This window comes from Protomyctophum parallelum, assembly GCF_964188405.1.
Source record: "Protomyctophum parallelum genome assembly, chromosome: 12".
NCBI classification, from domain to species: domain Eukaryota; kingdom Metazoa; phylum Chordata; class Actinopteri; order Myctophiformes; family Myctophidae; genus Protomyctophum; species Protomyctophum parallelum.
Window position 1 is genome coordinate 26,188,810 of NC_139712.1, and position 15,980 is coordinate 26,204,789.

General features: G+C 44.0%; 1 protein-coding gene across 1 annotated transcript; it reads right to left on the reverse strand.

Annotated features, from left to right (window-relative positions):
• Positions 1-11,620: 11,620 nt before the first annotated feature.
• LOC310867603 (endoplasmic reticulum membrane adapter protein XK-like) lies at positions 11,621-13,072 on the reverse strand (the record flags this gene model as incomplete). The annotated part of the gene is made up of 1 exon (XM_083777718.1): positions 11,621-13,072. The coding sequence occupies one exon, from the start codon at positions 13,070-13,072 to the stop codon at positions 11,621-11,623; it is 1,452 nt and encodes a 483-aa protein (XP_083633844.1).
• Between the last annotated feature and the right edge of the window lie 2,908 nt (positions 13,073-15,980).

Here is a 15,980-nt window from a genome sequence, read left to right on the forward strand (position 1 = left end):
GACACAGGGACACAGACACACAGGGGCATAGGGACACAGGGACACAGGGGCATAGGGACACAGGGACACAGGGGCATAGGGACACAGGGACAAAGCCAGTCATTGGAGCGGTGTGCGCCGCTCAAAATACTATTCCACTGTCCACTGGCGTTCGAGTGAGTGCAGGAATGAAGGAAATTCAGCAGCATAAATGTGTACTGTATATAGAAAGAAGTACACGCGTTTTCTCTTGTGCATGCTGCTTGTGCTTTGGAAGTTGGGTTCCCCCATATCCCCGGCAGACATCATTATCCGCGGTACAGTGTCCTGACCCACATCGAACCCCCCCCCCCCCCCCCCGGGCTGCATGTAGCACCACAAATTAGCTTCACATGATAGCATCAATTTGCCTAATGGCCAATCTTAACTGCTGACAGGCCAGGACTGGGGGAAGAATTGGTTATACATTAGAGGCTCCCTCTGATGTTCCCAAATGGCTTTATTTTTTTTATTATAAAGGCTTTTTTTGTCACACTCCATGTAAACATGAGGCGCTTTCATTCGCCGATGGGATGCTCATGCTGCATGCATAATGTATGTTGTGTGCATTATACTTGTTCGTCTTATAGAAATGACTGTGCCGAACAGAGGGGAAAGGAACAAATCCAATAAGGGAACAGCTGGCGGGAGACTGAACTTTTGGCACGATCCTTTTCCACTCTTTTGTATGACACTCTTTCTACCCGATGGCTAGGGGGGGAAAGTACATTGTGTATTATACCATTTAAGCAAATAATTTAAAGGAGAGCATAGCAGAAGGAGTTTGGTGGACTTGAACTATAACATTGTCTCAACACACAAACGGAGTGGAGCAAATGTGGTGTGCTTCAAAAGGCCCAAAGCATTTAAACATTTATAATGAGAACTTGAATTGGAGAATTTCCCTATAGATTTAGTCATCCTGAGATTACATGTGTTTATGTTCTACCGTTTTATCATAGCAACTGTTGCTATAATTTGTTTTAAAACAAACACACTCGTGTGAAGTGAGGGGCGCCTCATGTTTGTTTAAAGTGCTTTAAACAAACATTAAAAGCCCATAGACTTGGCAGCCACATGACATCATTTTTAGTGCTCTAAACAAACATGAAATGTCCAGAGACATGGCTGCCATTATGACGTCATTTAAAAAAGCTTTAAAAAGATGGGCAGATAACAAAACCTCCAAATGAATAATACTCTCTAGGATGTGGACCGACTAACTTCAGATACTGGATGCTCTAAATTTAGACCCAGGGACAACAGCCGCAGTGAAAGCTACTTCAGGACCATGGACAGCGGCCGCAGACATCTCTGTATGCTCTCTCTCTCTCTCTCTCTCTTTCTCTCTCTCTCTCTAGACATCCATTCGCACTGATTGCTCTGATCAGCGTGACATATGGGGCTGGATTTGAAGGCCCAAAACAGGGCGTCTCAAGGGGCGGAATAAGTGGATAGAGTGGATCATAATAATCATAAATATACCCGATATACCTATACCAATGTGACCATATGTGACCCCCCCCCCCCCCCCCACACACACACACACACACACACACACACACACACTTTAGAGTGCTATGTCTACATAAAATGCCATTCTATAGTGCTGTCTACATAAAATGCTATAAGTCTGCATAAAAAAATCTAAATTACATAAGGTGAGCCTTTGCATATATGCCTGTAAGGTCGTCGGGGCAAGGATTACAAGGATAAATATAGCAGCGAGTACCACAAGAAATAAGATTTTTTGCCCTTCTAAGTTAATTAGAAGCAAAATTATAGTGATTTCCAGTTTTTTGGGCAATAAATAGCCAATTATGCAAATTACACTTACACAAACAAAACACAACAGAATCAAATTGAGATAAGTTATTTGATGTTCTAAGAACCCCAAGAATCAAAATGTACCACTCAACAAATAAATAAGTGGTACGGCCACCACAATTTGATGAATAGGCCCCCTGCAAAGTAGGTGTGGACGATTTTATGACAAGGAGTGATTTTAAGTAAAAAACTAATCATTAGAATGGACTCAGACTCCCAAAGCCCAAAAAGTTGACATCACACCAGTTCATATTTTCCCTGGGTACCCCAACTCAAGTTTCCCATGGGAGTTGGGTTGAAACAAATTGAGAGCTGTTAGTAGACACATTTATGAACACATTTGTGAAGAAAGCTATTTGGTAAGCATTCATTTAGCAAATAGTTGAAAGATGTTTTCCCTAAATATATTGCAAAGGTTTCTCCCAAGCTAACCTTTCCTATGTGGATGCGCGGGGCGGCGGGGCTAACTATTTCTAACAGCAAATGCACTATTCTTATGGTAAGATAGATGGTATGGTAAGGGATTGCTCTGTGGCAATACACATTTTGCCACTGAGTATTCCCTTTTAATTGTATGCACATCTTTTTTTTATTTTGTATTTTTCCACTTTTGCGTTGCCAATGAAAACATATGTTTTCTCAAGCCAATAAAGCAAAATGTAATTGAATTACCATACTAGGTTTTTTTTTTAAAGGGGACTAAACACCTTGCCATCTGATTCTCTTAAGTTACATTTTTTTCTTTTCTTTTTTTAAGAGGCAGGACCACGTTAGGTCATAACTTTTACTGTAAAGTAGCCCCACCCACTGAACAGTCGATGCCAGAGTTGCTACAGTATATAACATAATTATGTGGAAACATCACCATGACACCAGTCTCATCATCTCTGGATCTCAGGTATGCAGAACATTTTACTCATTTTACCATCTTGGCGTCATATAGTAATTGAAGCTAGCATAAACTGGCAGTTCTCTGATCAAATTTGATTGTAGTAAAGTAACCATATATTATTCCATATTGTCTGTCTCACGGTGTAAATTAAAAACAGGCTGGATTGGAGGTGCTTGGCTGTTTGACACTGAGATAATTCACCGTTCAGGAATGCAGCTTTACAAACGGTTCTATTTATGATGGCATACATTAAAAATGAAGTAGCCTACAGTTTAACTAGTTAAATTAACCACTTGATTGTAACACACAGTGATGTAAATAGGTTTTCACTGTAATGGGTCGCATGGACATTTGATTCCCACTTCAAACGACGTTAGGAGTCATATTTTGTCATTTTTACAAATGTCAGCATTTTTATAGGGGTTTCTTGTGGGGTACAGGTCTTTTTTCCGACATACCGGGAGTCCGACAATCCAATATTCCGACCATAGAAATTCCCCCCTTTTCACCCCAACAATCCGAAATAACATTACCCCGACAAAGGTTTTAGCAATGGTCCGAAAATCATAGATCAGACAAGCCAATACCCCGACACGGAAGACAGACATACAGCGCAACGCCGTTTCTACTGTTATGTCAGAAAGGCGCACAGCGCTTGAGAGAGAGAGAGAGCGAGCGAGAGAGAGAGAGATTCGCTTTACACATACCTATGCACCGTCGCCACCAGAGGGTAACAGTGACGTCACAATGTGTGCTAGCCCTGAAATGGTGGACAGACAGACGATCCCTCTCAGATGGCGTCCCTATGGGCAGACCTCTGACCAGGAAAGTCGTCACCACAGACGCCAGCATGACTGGCTGGGGACCCCAGCCAGTCATGCTGCTAGCTTATGGTACTTTGTACCGTCTACCAGAGGGAAGTAGTTCGAACTCCCTGCAGAGTGGATGAGAGGGGTCGTTTGGTATCTTGACAGCTTTTTTACGAAGTACCTCCTTGTAGATACAGCCTAGTTGTTTCTGTCTCTTCCCAATGATTTTTGAGGCTAGGTTGACAATACACTGCAGCTTGCTTCTTCTTTTTACATTTAGATTGCCATATCACATTGCCATGTTAAAAGTCAAGATTCCCTCTATCAGGTTTTTATAGACTGTTTCCATGATATGCTTACTCACTCTAAAGGAGTTGAGCTTGCGTAGTAGGTGGAGGCGTTGGTTACAAGTTTTAAAAATCTGGTCAGTATTTTCACTGAAATTGAGTTTGCCGTCTATATATGTGCCTAAGTATTTAAAATTGTCTACTACCTCCACTATTTTGTTCACCAATTGTAATGGATTGCACAGGTTCCTTTTCATGATGAATGACAAGTTATTTTGTTTTTGTCACATTGATCCCTAAGGAGCTTTTTTCGCACCAGTTCTGAAGAGATGACACATGTACTCTGTATGCTTCCTCCCCCACTGTGTCCCCCTTCTTCAGTAAGGCAACCAGGGCCATATCATCCGCATATTTGAACAAATGAAAATCATGTCCTGGTCTAACTGGAATTCATTTGTATAGGAGAAAAGTAAGGGGGATAAGATAGTCCCCTGTGGAGCACCGGTGTTAAGCACAGTGATGTCGGACAGAGTATCATTAACACGGAACTGTTGAGGACGGTCAGAGAGGAAGTCTCTGACAAGATGGATAATCCCTCCATTTACCCCTATCAATGAGTCTCTGCAGAAGGGTATGTATCTGCATGCTGTTGAAAGCAGAGGTAAAATCAATAAAAAGGACCCTGGCAAAGTGGGAGGGGACTTGGAGATGCTTTGACAGGGTGTTAAACAGGCTGATAGCTACATCATCAGTTCCTCTCTGACTTTTATAAGCAAATTGGAGATGATCTAAGCTGTTAGAAACCATCGCTGTAATTTGTCTGCTTATAACTCTTTCAAAACATTTTCCCAAAATGGAAGTAAGAGCAATGGGCCTGAAGTCTTTTAGTTCAGTGGCTCCAGGCTTCTTGGGGAGAGGCACAATACATGACATTTTCCATAAATTGGGCATTGTTAGAGAGTCAAGCAAATACTGGAATAGCATCAACAGAATACCTTTAAGTTCATGAACATTTTCTTTCAACACTCTGCCTCTAAGGCCATCAGGCCCAGGGGCCGAGTTGGGCTTAATGCAGGAAAGGCTAGCTACAATTTAATTTTCACTGAGTGTGATGGGGACATACTCCGGAGCAACTATTATTTTTAATTATGGTTTTCATTACAACATGTCACGATCCGTGACCTGTTCTGTCACCCTGATGTGTTTCCCTATGTTCCTTGTTTTGGGTTGTACTTTTGTGTACTTTTACCATTTGTTTTGTAGTTCTAATGTCTCTTGGTTTCCTGTGTTGCCCATGTTTGCCTGCCTTGTCTAACCCCGTGATTAGTGTAGTGTTCTCCACCTGTGCCCTGTTATTCTCCCAGCCAATCCCTGTGTTGATTTGTCTGTTGTATTTCACCTGTGTCTAGTTAGTCCTTGTCTATTTATGTACCCTTGTGGTTTCAGTTCTCCGTTGGTTCATTGTTTATATGTTGCCTGTGAGTATTTGTAACCAGTTTCCTTGTATGTTTCAATCCCTTAGTTATCCCAGTATAGTTTTCCCCTTGCCTTCCTTGTGTTCCTCGTGTTCCTAGTTTTGTTCCGACTGCCTCTAGTGTTTTGTGACTTGCTGTACCTGGACTCCTGTTTGGTCGCAATAAAAACACTGAACTTGACTTTCCCTGCCTCTGCCTCACATTCTGCATTTGGGTCCTATCCTCAACTTGACTCACACCGTGACACAACAAACCTACAGTGTATGTACAGTATGCATGGAATGTTCACAGTAATGTCCCATTAAGACTTTATCATCCGTGTTGATCTCCTCCTGTCATCTTGCAGGTTTGGCTGCAGGTTTGGCTGGCTGGCTGGCTGGCTGGCAGGCACGCAGGCAGGCAGGCAGGCTGGCTCTGTATATCTACACAGGATGGAATAGCCCATTAGTTAATAGAATCTATACAACTAATATCTAACCAACCATTGTGCAAACCTTTCTATTATATAAATAAGCTCAAGCTTTCTTCACTACGAGTTCTGCATGTGCAGCATTATCTCCAAAGTCTGGTGAGTCATGTTTCAACAAAGTACCACAACATGGTCTAATCTAGTCTATATACTAGACTAAAGATTTACTCTTTTATAACCATGCATATAACCATAGACAACAGACATGATGGTCATATAAATCATATTCATGAACAATACATATGTTTTGCAGGCAGTACAATTGAGAAATCACATTTACACAAACATTTCTTGATTTTGGTCAGATTTAAACACTACAATTTACAATTTAGTCATTTATCAGACTCTCTTAATCCAGAGCGAGTAACAATAAGCAAGAACAAAACGGCCTGTTATAGCGCCACCAGGAGGCCACTTTGTGCAAAACAAGTTTTTGGACAGTACACCTACAGATTTTGTCCAAACATCACGCAAATTGGTACACAGTCTCTCTAGAGCCATTCAACGAAACCGGTCTTTCAGATTTCTCAGACTCCATCCTGATTGGCTAAGATTGGCTTCAAAGTTCGCAGGAGTGCTCAGTTTCAAACAAAATGCTGCAAATCATGAACACATTGTTTGATTTCCGTGAAATTGTGCACGCACATTCCCACTAGGCCGAGGAAGAAATGCCACATGTACATTTTCAACAGGAGACCTGTGCCCAGAAGGGCACTTTTTCTAGTTTTACTTACTAAACTGCCACCTGACCTGGCTCTTCAAAATAGTGGAGCCCCCATCCCACCCCAGAGCATCATCTGCATTTCTATTGTTCTATTCACACCTTGGAGTCACTGCCTGTCTGCTAGTCTTGGGACATGGAGAGGCATGGAGGGAGAGATGGTCAGATTTAAACACACACAAATTATGAAACTATTATTAGGTTATTTTTTAATAATAACTATCATATGCTAATTCTAATAATGAAATATAGAATATGAGTTATGGAATTTGAGGAATGTGCTCACTACCGTCACCACAGCCCCTAGTGGCGAAAATGTGTAGCCACCACCCATACTATTAGACTGCTTGCACATTAGACACAATATCCATTCAGACAGTAGTAGACTTAAAGGTATATTCAGTGATTTCACTCAAAAAACCTTAGGTTTCTTTTTTGGCTGTGGGACCCAGCCTTTCGTCCAATCAGGATAGAGAGTCAAAAACGAAACCTAAGGTTTTTTGACCCCCAGGGGTTAACTGGGGACAGGGAGGAACTCCTTATATGGCCAGCACACTCTATAGTAGGGAGGATTATCACAACAAAACAAAAAAATAAGTGATATTTGAATTAAGTGAAATCACTGAATATACCTTTAAACTTCTATTAGACGCTTATTAGACACAGCATACATACTTATTTATGGACACCTGACATACATGAAACCATTCCAGCTAGGAACCAAACAACCATTATTGCAGAATTTCGTGGAAAGTGACAGCACAGGTCTGCCAGAACTGCAAAAAGTGGCGGAAGCGGAACTGTGGAAAAACACAGGCTTGGCACCTAATTGGAATAAAACTGTCAAAGCGTTAAAAATAACCGAAAACACAGGGAAATATATCACAGGCTGGATAAACTGCATGTGAAAGGACAACCTCCAAGATTCAGAACCCATGCAGATTGATGTAGTTGGTAATCTAAGAAAAATCCTTCATCATTAAAACAAGAAAAAAAAAGAGGAGTGGTATGGGTCTAAAATTGGATCAGTGGTTTCTTGTCATCATAAGCCTATGGCGCCTCCTCCATCTGCGTGCAGCGCTTGTTGTGGCCTTTCTATTAACAGCACCACGCCATCCATCTTAACCTCCTCCGCTTTGATTCCCCTCATCAACCATCCACGTGCCCTTTAGTTAGGTGCGTTTTGCTGCCTGTCCGACTGAAGTGCCAAAGCCATAACTCTTCTCCCTCTCGGCCATGCGGGTTAACAATTAATTTGGCTGAATGCCGCTGCACTGATGCCGTGGGCAGATCAGCTCCACTGAGGACCGCTGAGGCGCGGCCGGCCCGGCGAGGTGCAGCCGAAAGAAAGATGTCTCGGCTGTCATCTCTCACCTGCCCATGGCACACGTAACACACAGCGCCGCGACCAGCGAGACACACAATAATGGTAGTCATATACTGTACACAGTGGTGGAAAGCAACTAAGTACATTTACTTAAGAGCGGCGCAGGCTTCCACACTTTATAACTCAATGGCTGAGCTGGCTCTTAGATTGAAAACCATTTTGGCCGGAAACTCCCGGTTTTTTTGATTGATTGATTGAAATATTTATTAACAGTTTGTAGAATTTACAGTACATTTTAAGCACAAACTCAATACAAAGACTGTCAACTGTGAGTGGACGACCCAATTAAGCATTACACTTGTTTACAACAGGGTCCACATTGTTCAATTCATCAAAACATTTAAAGACATACAAACATTTAGAGACATACAAATAGACATTTCTATGTAGCTAAATTCATCATAAAGGAAGTAGCTTACAAATACGATATTTAACGGCTGTCATTTAATCCACCCAAAACATATACTTTTGTAAGCGAGGATTATAATATTATCCCAAAACTATATTGGCCCAGTTTCCCAAACGCATATGGTGTAAGAATTGTAGTGCTGCACATGCTCAGGTGCTCCTCTAGGCCGCACACAGAACAGAAGCCTGGGAACATAGACATTTTGTGCATAGATGTGCCACGCAATGGTAGGCCTCAGGCAGTGTTGTGACTAACGCCCTTACATCGCGTTACGTTACATAACGTAACTACTATTTGCAGTAACTTGTAACATAACGCTTTACATTTCCCCATTCCATAACGGCCTTATAGTTATTGTGCGAGCGTTACCCGCGTTATGGCGTTATGTCAACTTATGTGATCAGTGAAAAGTCTCGCAGCTCCGCGAGTCTATCATACAGGCGTCTCTGTGCTGCTGATTGCAGTGCAGAGAGAGAGAGCGCTCTCTGTGTTGACAGTTTCGTTTGTGCAGTCATACTAGCCTCTGAGGCCACATGGCTTGATACACCCTAACTTGATAAAAGCACGTGGCAGAAGAGGTCATTGATTGGCTAACGTAGGGCCAGATTTAAGGGTAAGCCAATCAGAGACAGTCTACAGGGTGGGCGGGCTTACTGGCTGTCGTAAACAGTAACACATTTAGGGCTGTATTTTGCGTGTCTTAAGAACCAGGTCTTATTCCCTAACTTGAGTAAACTAAAGACCTGGAGGCGTGATCAATGCCATTTGGCTATTCTGAGTGGTCAAAGAGCATTGATCACGCCTCCAGGTCTTTAGTTTACTCAAGTTAGGGAATAAGACCTGGTACTTAAGACACGCAAAATACAGCCCTTATCCACAGGCACACAAACCCTTGTAACGCATACATACTGTAGATACTACACAGACAGAAATCGCGGGTTGAACGAAAATCATAATACAGTACCACACGCTAAAATGGCAAATGCGGATTATGACAGCGAGATCGGTTGCTTTGGGGGTTGGAAATATCGATTTTAAATCGCCACAGTAGCATGTCACCAAGAGTCAACTTGACAAAATGATTGCTAGGCAGCCTATGTTGTTGAGGAAATGCTTCCCCTCTCAACGCCGGTGGAGTCTGTTCCTTGGTCAGCAAAATACCAGTGAAAGCGGGGGCAATGTGCAGAAATACATTTTCCAAATACCTGAACAGTAAATATTCTAAAATGGAAGATGAGCTCAAAAATACATTTGATGAAATAGAATATCTCTATAAAGATGCCTGTCAAAATTCCTGAACATGTTTTATTGTTCCACTACATTTCATAATGTTAAGAGGGAGTTGTCTTTTCTCTTACTGTGCGACAGAACAAAAAACCTTCTTTTAAATCGTTTTTTATATTATTATTTAAAGGTATATTCAGTGATTTCACTTAATTCAAATATCACTTATTATTTTGTTTTGTTGTGATAATCCTCTCTACTATAGAGTGTGCTGACCATATAAGGAGTTCCTCCCTGTCCCCAGTTAACCCCTGGGGGTCAAAAAACCTTAGGTTTCATTTTTGGCTCTCTATCCTGATTGGATGAAAGGCTTAGGTCCCAGCCAAAAACGAAACCTAAGGTTTTTTGAGTTAAATCACTGAATATACCTTTAAAGTAAAGTAAAGTAAAGTAAAGTAAAGTAGTTACTTTCATAATTTAATGTAAAGTAAAGTAACTAATTACTTTTTTAGATAAGTAACGATAACTATAATTCCTTACTTTTTAAAAGTAACTTCCCCAACACTGGCCTCAGGTCTACCATTCTGAAATTTAATTTAATAATATTTGGACTGCTGGACAGCTGACAGTAGGCTATCTTTACTCTATAAAAAAAAAAAATATATATATATATATATAAATATATATTATATTTATTATATATATATATACAATGTATATATATATTTATTTTTAAAAGTAAAGAAAGCCTACTGTCAGCTGTCCAGCAGTCCAAATATTATTAAATTAAATTTCAGAATGGTAGACCTGAGGCCTGAGACCTCAGAGCCGGCCTTCAGATCAGGCAGATCAGGCAAATGCCTGGGGCAACAGGAGCGTGAGGGGCAGCAGAGCCGTCAGCCCAATCGCAGAAACATTCGCTTTTTTTCAAGCAGGCACGGAGCGCTGAGCAGGCTGCTCCTGTGGTCATTTTTATGGCCACAGGAGGGAGCTAATCGTCCAGTGTGAAACAATAATAAATCAGTCATATGTATTATAGCCTTTGTGATATAAATTACTCTACATTGGTCACGGGAGGGGGGGCATCTGGAAATATTATGCCTGGGGCAACATTTTCAATAAGGCCGGCCCTGTGAGACCTACCATTGCGTGCATGTCTATGTTCACAGGCTTCTGTGTGCGGCTTACCTGTCTGACACTATTTTGAGATTAACATGAAGGTAATTCTATTTAAGCATTTAAATTAATTACTTAAAGGAAATGTATATGTATAATTATGTAATGTGTAAGTTGATTAGCGGTATACTGTGGTTACTTTGCCTATGCCCCGTTTGATGCGTATGTATCGTAGCAGCATGACATCAGGGTATAACTGGTAAAACTAGCTCTCAATGATGACGTAATAAAGATGTGGATTAAAGGACCCAATGCCAGGGTGTAATTGGTTTTCGATGGTGACGTAATGACGATATGTTTTAGTGTCGGGAGGATTAAAGGCAATGCCCCTATGTATATATGTATGTAATCTGACACCACTGCCATATCAAGCACAAGTAGTCATTACGTCATACGCTGCAGGCACGGCGCATACACATCAAACGGCGACATACGCATCGAAGCACTGGACGAAAACTATTACTTGTGTGCTCTGCTTGCGCAAGTAATAATAATAATAATGATAATGCATAACTAAAAAAAGATAGTACGTGTTAAGAAATAATTGTACAGGTTTAAGAAAAAAACAAAGGTAGCTAACTGGTTTTGCGAAAGCCCCATTGTGTTCCACTTCTCCCTCTGTGCCCTTGTGTAAAACACTAAATGGTGCATTTATATAGCGCCTTTATCCAAGGCGCTTTACAGAGATTGTGCATTACATTCACCCATTCACACACACATTCATACACCGATGGCAGCGGAAACCATGCAAGGCACCAACTAGCACATCGGGAGCAATTAGGGGTTCAGTGTCTTGCTCAAGGACACTTCGACAGTAACTCTGGGGGAGCCCGGGTTCGAACTGGCAACCTTACGGTTACCATCCAGGCACTCTACCCCTGAGCCACCGCCGCCCCGTAACACTAGCACGTGCATTATGTAAAACACTAGGTGTCGTCCACGATGGCTGTCCCCTGGTCTCCCAGTTGACTGACGTCGGTGTGCTGGGCGTTCTGGGGGTCCGACGGGTCAGGGTTATCCTCTTCTGGCTGTGCCGCGGCGCTCTGCCTGCTGCCCGAAGAGGACTCACTGGAATCACAAGTGGAGGCATCGTCCCATGCCCTATCCGCGGGGCAGCAGTCGAATAACACCTGGACGCAGATGTTGCGGTCCAGCACGCGTCTGCAGGGGTGGCAGAACTGATAGAAGAGCAACATGAAGAGCATGGCCAGGACGTAGCAGCCAAGCTGCGCCGCCAGTAGCTGCGTGGCCGGGGCGTGTGCGACCTCGGACCCGGACCGGTTGAGGTACCACAGGGCGTTGAGCAGGACGTTCTCGGCCAAGCGGCCGTAGTAGTACGTGGCCAGGAGGCACCAGTTCTCCTTCTTCTCCACGAACTCGTCGTGGGACAGGTCCAGCTGCACCGCCGACCAGCAGACGACATTGACGCAGGCGTAGAGCAGGGTCAGCAGGCAGGGCGCCGCGGCGCCGCTCAGCCGGGAGACGCTGCGCTCGCCGACGCTGCTCTCGCACGGCAGCGAGCCCCGCCTCGCCCAGAACACGGCCCAGGGCACGAGGAAGAAGAGCAGCAGGTTGGCCAGCAGGACGGGGGCCAACCAGTGGACGAGCGCCACGGCGAAGAGGACCAGCGAGGCCACTCGCGTGGCCACCTCCAGCCCCCGCCACAGCACCATGCACAGGTAGGCCGCCAGGCCGAACCGCACCTCGTAGTCTCTGTAGCGGAGCTGCACGTCCAGCAGGCTGCACGCCAGCGCGCCGTACATGGCCGAGAGGAGCGCCACGGCCATCAGGGCCAGCCGGACGCCGTCGTGCCTCTCCTCCCGGACGCTGGCGTACGCCTGCAGCGTGAGCTGTGGCGTGGAGCCCAGGAACGCCTGGATGACGGCCGTGAGCTTGAAGGCGTGGCTGTGCGTGGTGAGCATGCGCCCCGACTGGCCCATGGCCCACTCAGTCTCCTGGCCCACCTGGCCCTTCTTCAGGCTGATCTTCTTCAGGAGCGTGACGTACGGCTCCTCCTCCGCCGCGTGTCCCCTCGCCTTGGCGTAGATGATGAGCGTCTCGGCGCACCTGATGATGGGGCCCAGCAGGAGGTGCGCCAGCAGGATGCCGGGCGTGTTCCTCCGCACGTCTCCATGGAAGAACACCAGGACCATCTGGGTTATGGCGGTGGGCACCACCATGAACGTCACCGTCAGGCCCATCCAGAGGGTGTGGTCCCGTCTGCTGTAGACGTTGCACACGAACGCCGCAATCACAAACTCGACGCAGTGCAACAGGGTGGCCAGCACGACGGTGACCGGGAGCCGCGTGCGATGGTGATTGAGCGTCACTTCTCCGTTGTCCTCCGACGCGGCCGAACCATCTCGAGCGGACTCCATGTCCGTCTCTCTCCCTATGTCGTTTTTTCTGTCTTTCTGTGTCTTTCTCTCTGTGTGTCTTTCTACGTCTGTGTGTGTGTGAGAGTGTGCGCCTCCCTCTCTATGTGAATATGCATGTCTGGATTCCCTGTCTATCTCTATCTTTCTGGGTCGTCCTGACGTCACTCGCAACACAAACCACTTACTTGCGTGCCACCAATGCCGGTTTGTTCATGTGCTTGTCCACCCGGCTCCATTTCACTCCAACGTATTCCCCACATACGTCCTGTATGTTGCTTTAAAAGTTTGGGTTATTTAAAGGTGCTTCTCATGCTAACTGTATTCATTTATTAGTTTGGAGTGTTTCCAAGTTTGACATTTTCCAAGTTCACTCAATGCTTGCACTTGTATTTGTAACATTAATGCATTAATGTTGCTTGTGTCTTGGCCACCACAGTAGCCTTCAGTAGGCTTATTCAAATTTGGCATGTACAATTGCTTAACATAGAAAAGCACAATTGTTTACTTTTGTTTATGCTTACATGCTGTAAACCTCTCAATCGGGCATATTCTTTTGGAAGCTTCCAGACTGCAAATTGAGAACCATCACTGCTATTTCAATGACCTTGAAACATTGTGTGAATTATTTCAGTTGTAGGCCTACCTGCATTTCATGGTGTAATGAAAATAGTGGCTTTGCATTGCCTCCAGCCCCTTCTGTCTTTTGCCATATGCTGCCCTAAATTCCTTCATTTTCAAATGCAAATTGACATATCTTTGTAATCAATGTAGCAACTGTTTGCGCTTATGAAAAAAGATTGAGCTTGGATGCCGATTCGGTTCCTCATGCCACCTGCTAGCAGGATGTGCAACTACCCCCCACGTCTCTCTCTCTCTCTCTCTCTCTCTCTCTCTCTCTCTCTCTCTCTCTCTCTCTCTCTCTCTCTCTCTCTGTCTCTCTCATTAGCAGGCAACAGCCATCCCTCTCTCTGTTTCTGCTGGCGCCCCCTACTGGTACTCATAGGCATATACTGGTGCTCATTAACGTCACATACATAAGTAACAACACATAGGTGAACACATAGGCGGACACGGACATTGCTGGTTGTAGGAGTGGTTGCACCACTCAAAAATAAGCCATATATTATTTTCACTCAAACGTGTCAAAACTGAGTTTGATCACGGCTGCGCACCTCCTAAGGCCTTCAATTACTACTCCCTTATTTCAACTAAAATTATTGTTATATTGTAAGTGGGCAGTGGGCACCAAATAATTGTTATACCATTTGTCATTCTTTGCCTATAGGGCCTGTGTTGCTTCATTACCATTTACCGCAAGGTGACACCTTCACAATGAATGATTTAGCTACTTAGGTGTGACCGTAAAGCATTTCATCCCCGTGTCAGAAACCCATTCAGTGATTCACAACTTCACAAGCTTACGGAGAGCTGTTTTAAAATAGACCTAATTATATGAGAACACACTATGAAATGTCATTCAGCGCTTTGCAAGACCTGCAGAATCATATTAATGGTTCAATGAGCCAACTCACTAAATAGTTAATGCATTGATGAATGGCTTCAGTGAGTGTGTGTGTGTGTGTGTGTGTGTGTGTGTGTGTGTGTGTGTGTGTGTGTGTGTGTGTGTGTGTGTGTGTGTGTGTGTGTGTGTGTGTGTGTGTGTGTGTGTGTGTGTGTGTGTGTGTGTGTGCATGCACCTGTCCTTGGACTACAAAAAGTACTCACAAGGATGTCATGAAGTAAATCCAGTGAGAAAATATTTTCATCCTCACTATTAATAGCTCAGATTTAGGTTTGGATTCAGGTTTAGGGCGTACCACATGGGCTTATATAAAGGACTGACACTGAGTCCCAGACTCAGTTCAATTCACATCTGTCTTTAAGAATATCAACACATGGCGGCACTCCATCCACTCGTCAGCAGATGGTTGTTTCAGCTATTTGTGCTAGATTCAAGTTCATTGAGACACTTCAGCTCAGATTGACCATAAACCATTTATTGCAAAGCTATTGCATGTTAGTATGGCGGTGTGGCTCTGCTCATGTGATAATCTGCGTACCGAGACACAAGTCAGATATCACATTTGATTTCTCCGATTATCTGTGCACCGAGACGCAACTCTGATATCAACAACCCTCCAGAGCAGAGCCAATGATACAATAATCCATGAACAATAATACAAAGTAATAACTCATGATTCAACACAATGAATCTACACAATCGCAAACAATACCATAATATCCCATAACCCCTGGACTAAGAACTACAGGGAGGAGGCCGGGGAGGTGGGGGAAACTTTCAGGCAGACGCCGCACGAGATGCTTGACAGCTCAGCATGGAGAAAGAGTTAGTGAGCTGAGGCTGCTTAAGTAGGCCGCCTGAATTGCACTGTGGGAATGAGGGCGTGGCCTGGAGAGTCAGCTGATTTAAAGAATCAGAATGAACTAGAACTGCACTCTGTCGAGTGCATACTTGCAGCTTGTTGCACACTAGTAGGCCATAAATGGCCTACTAGTGTGCAAGCAGAGCGCGCAAGTACTTTCGACTGCTACAAACTGTCAAATCTCAGTTTCTCTGTGAAGGAACGTTTGAAATGTTGAATTATTAGGTTTAACTATTGCTACTGTACCTACCTACTTTATGCATGTTACGTAATGACTACTTGTGCCTGATATGGCAGTGGTGCCGGATTACATACATGTATACCTTTAATCCTCCCAACACTAAAACATATCGTCATTACGTCACCATCGAAAACCAATTACACTCTGGCATTGGGTCCTTTAATCCACATATTTCTTACGTCATCATTGAGAGCTAGTTATACATATACACACCATGTAATCTGGTCCCAGCAAATCAGGCACAATTTGCTGGGACGGTGCATACACATCAAAAGTGACGGGT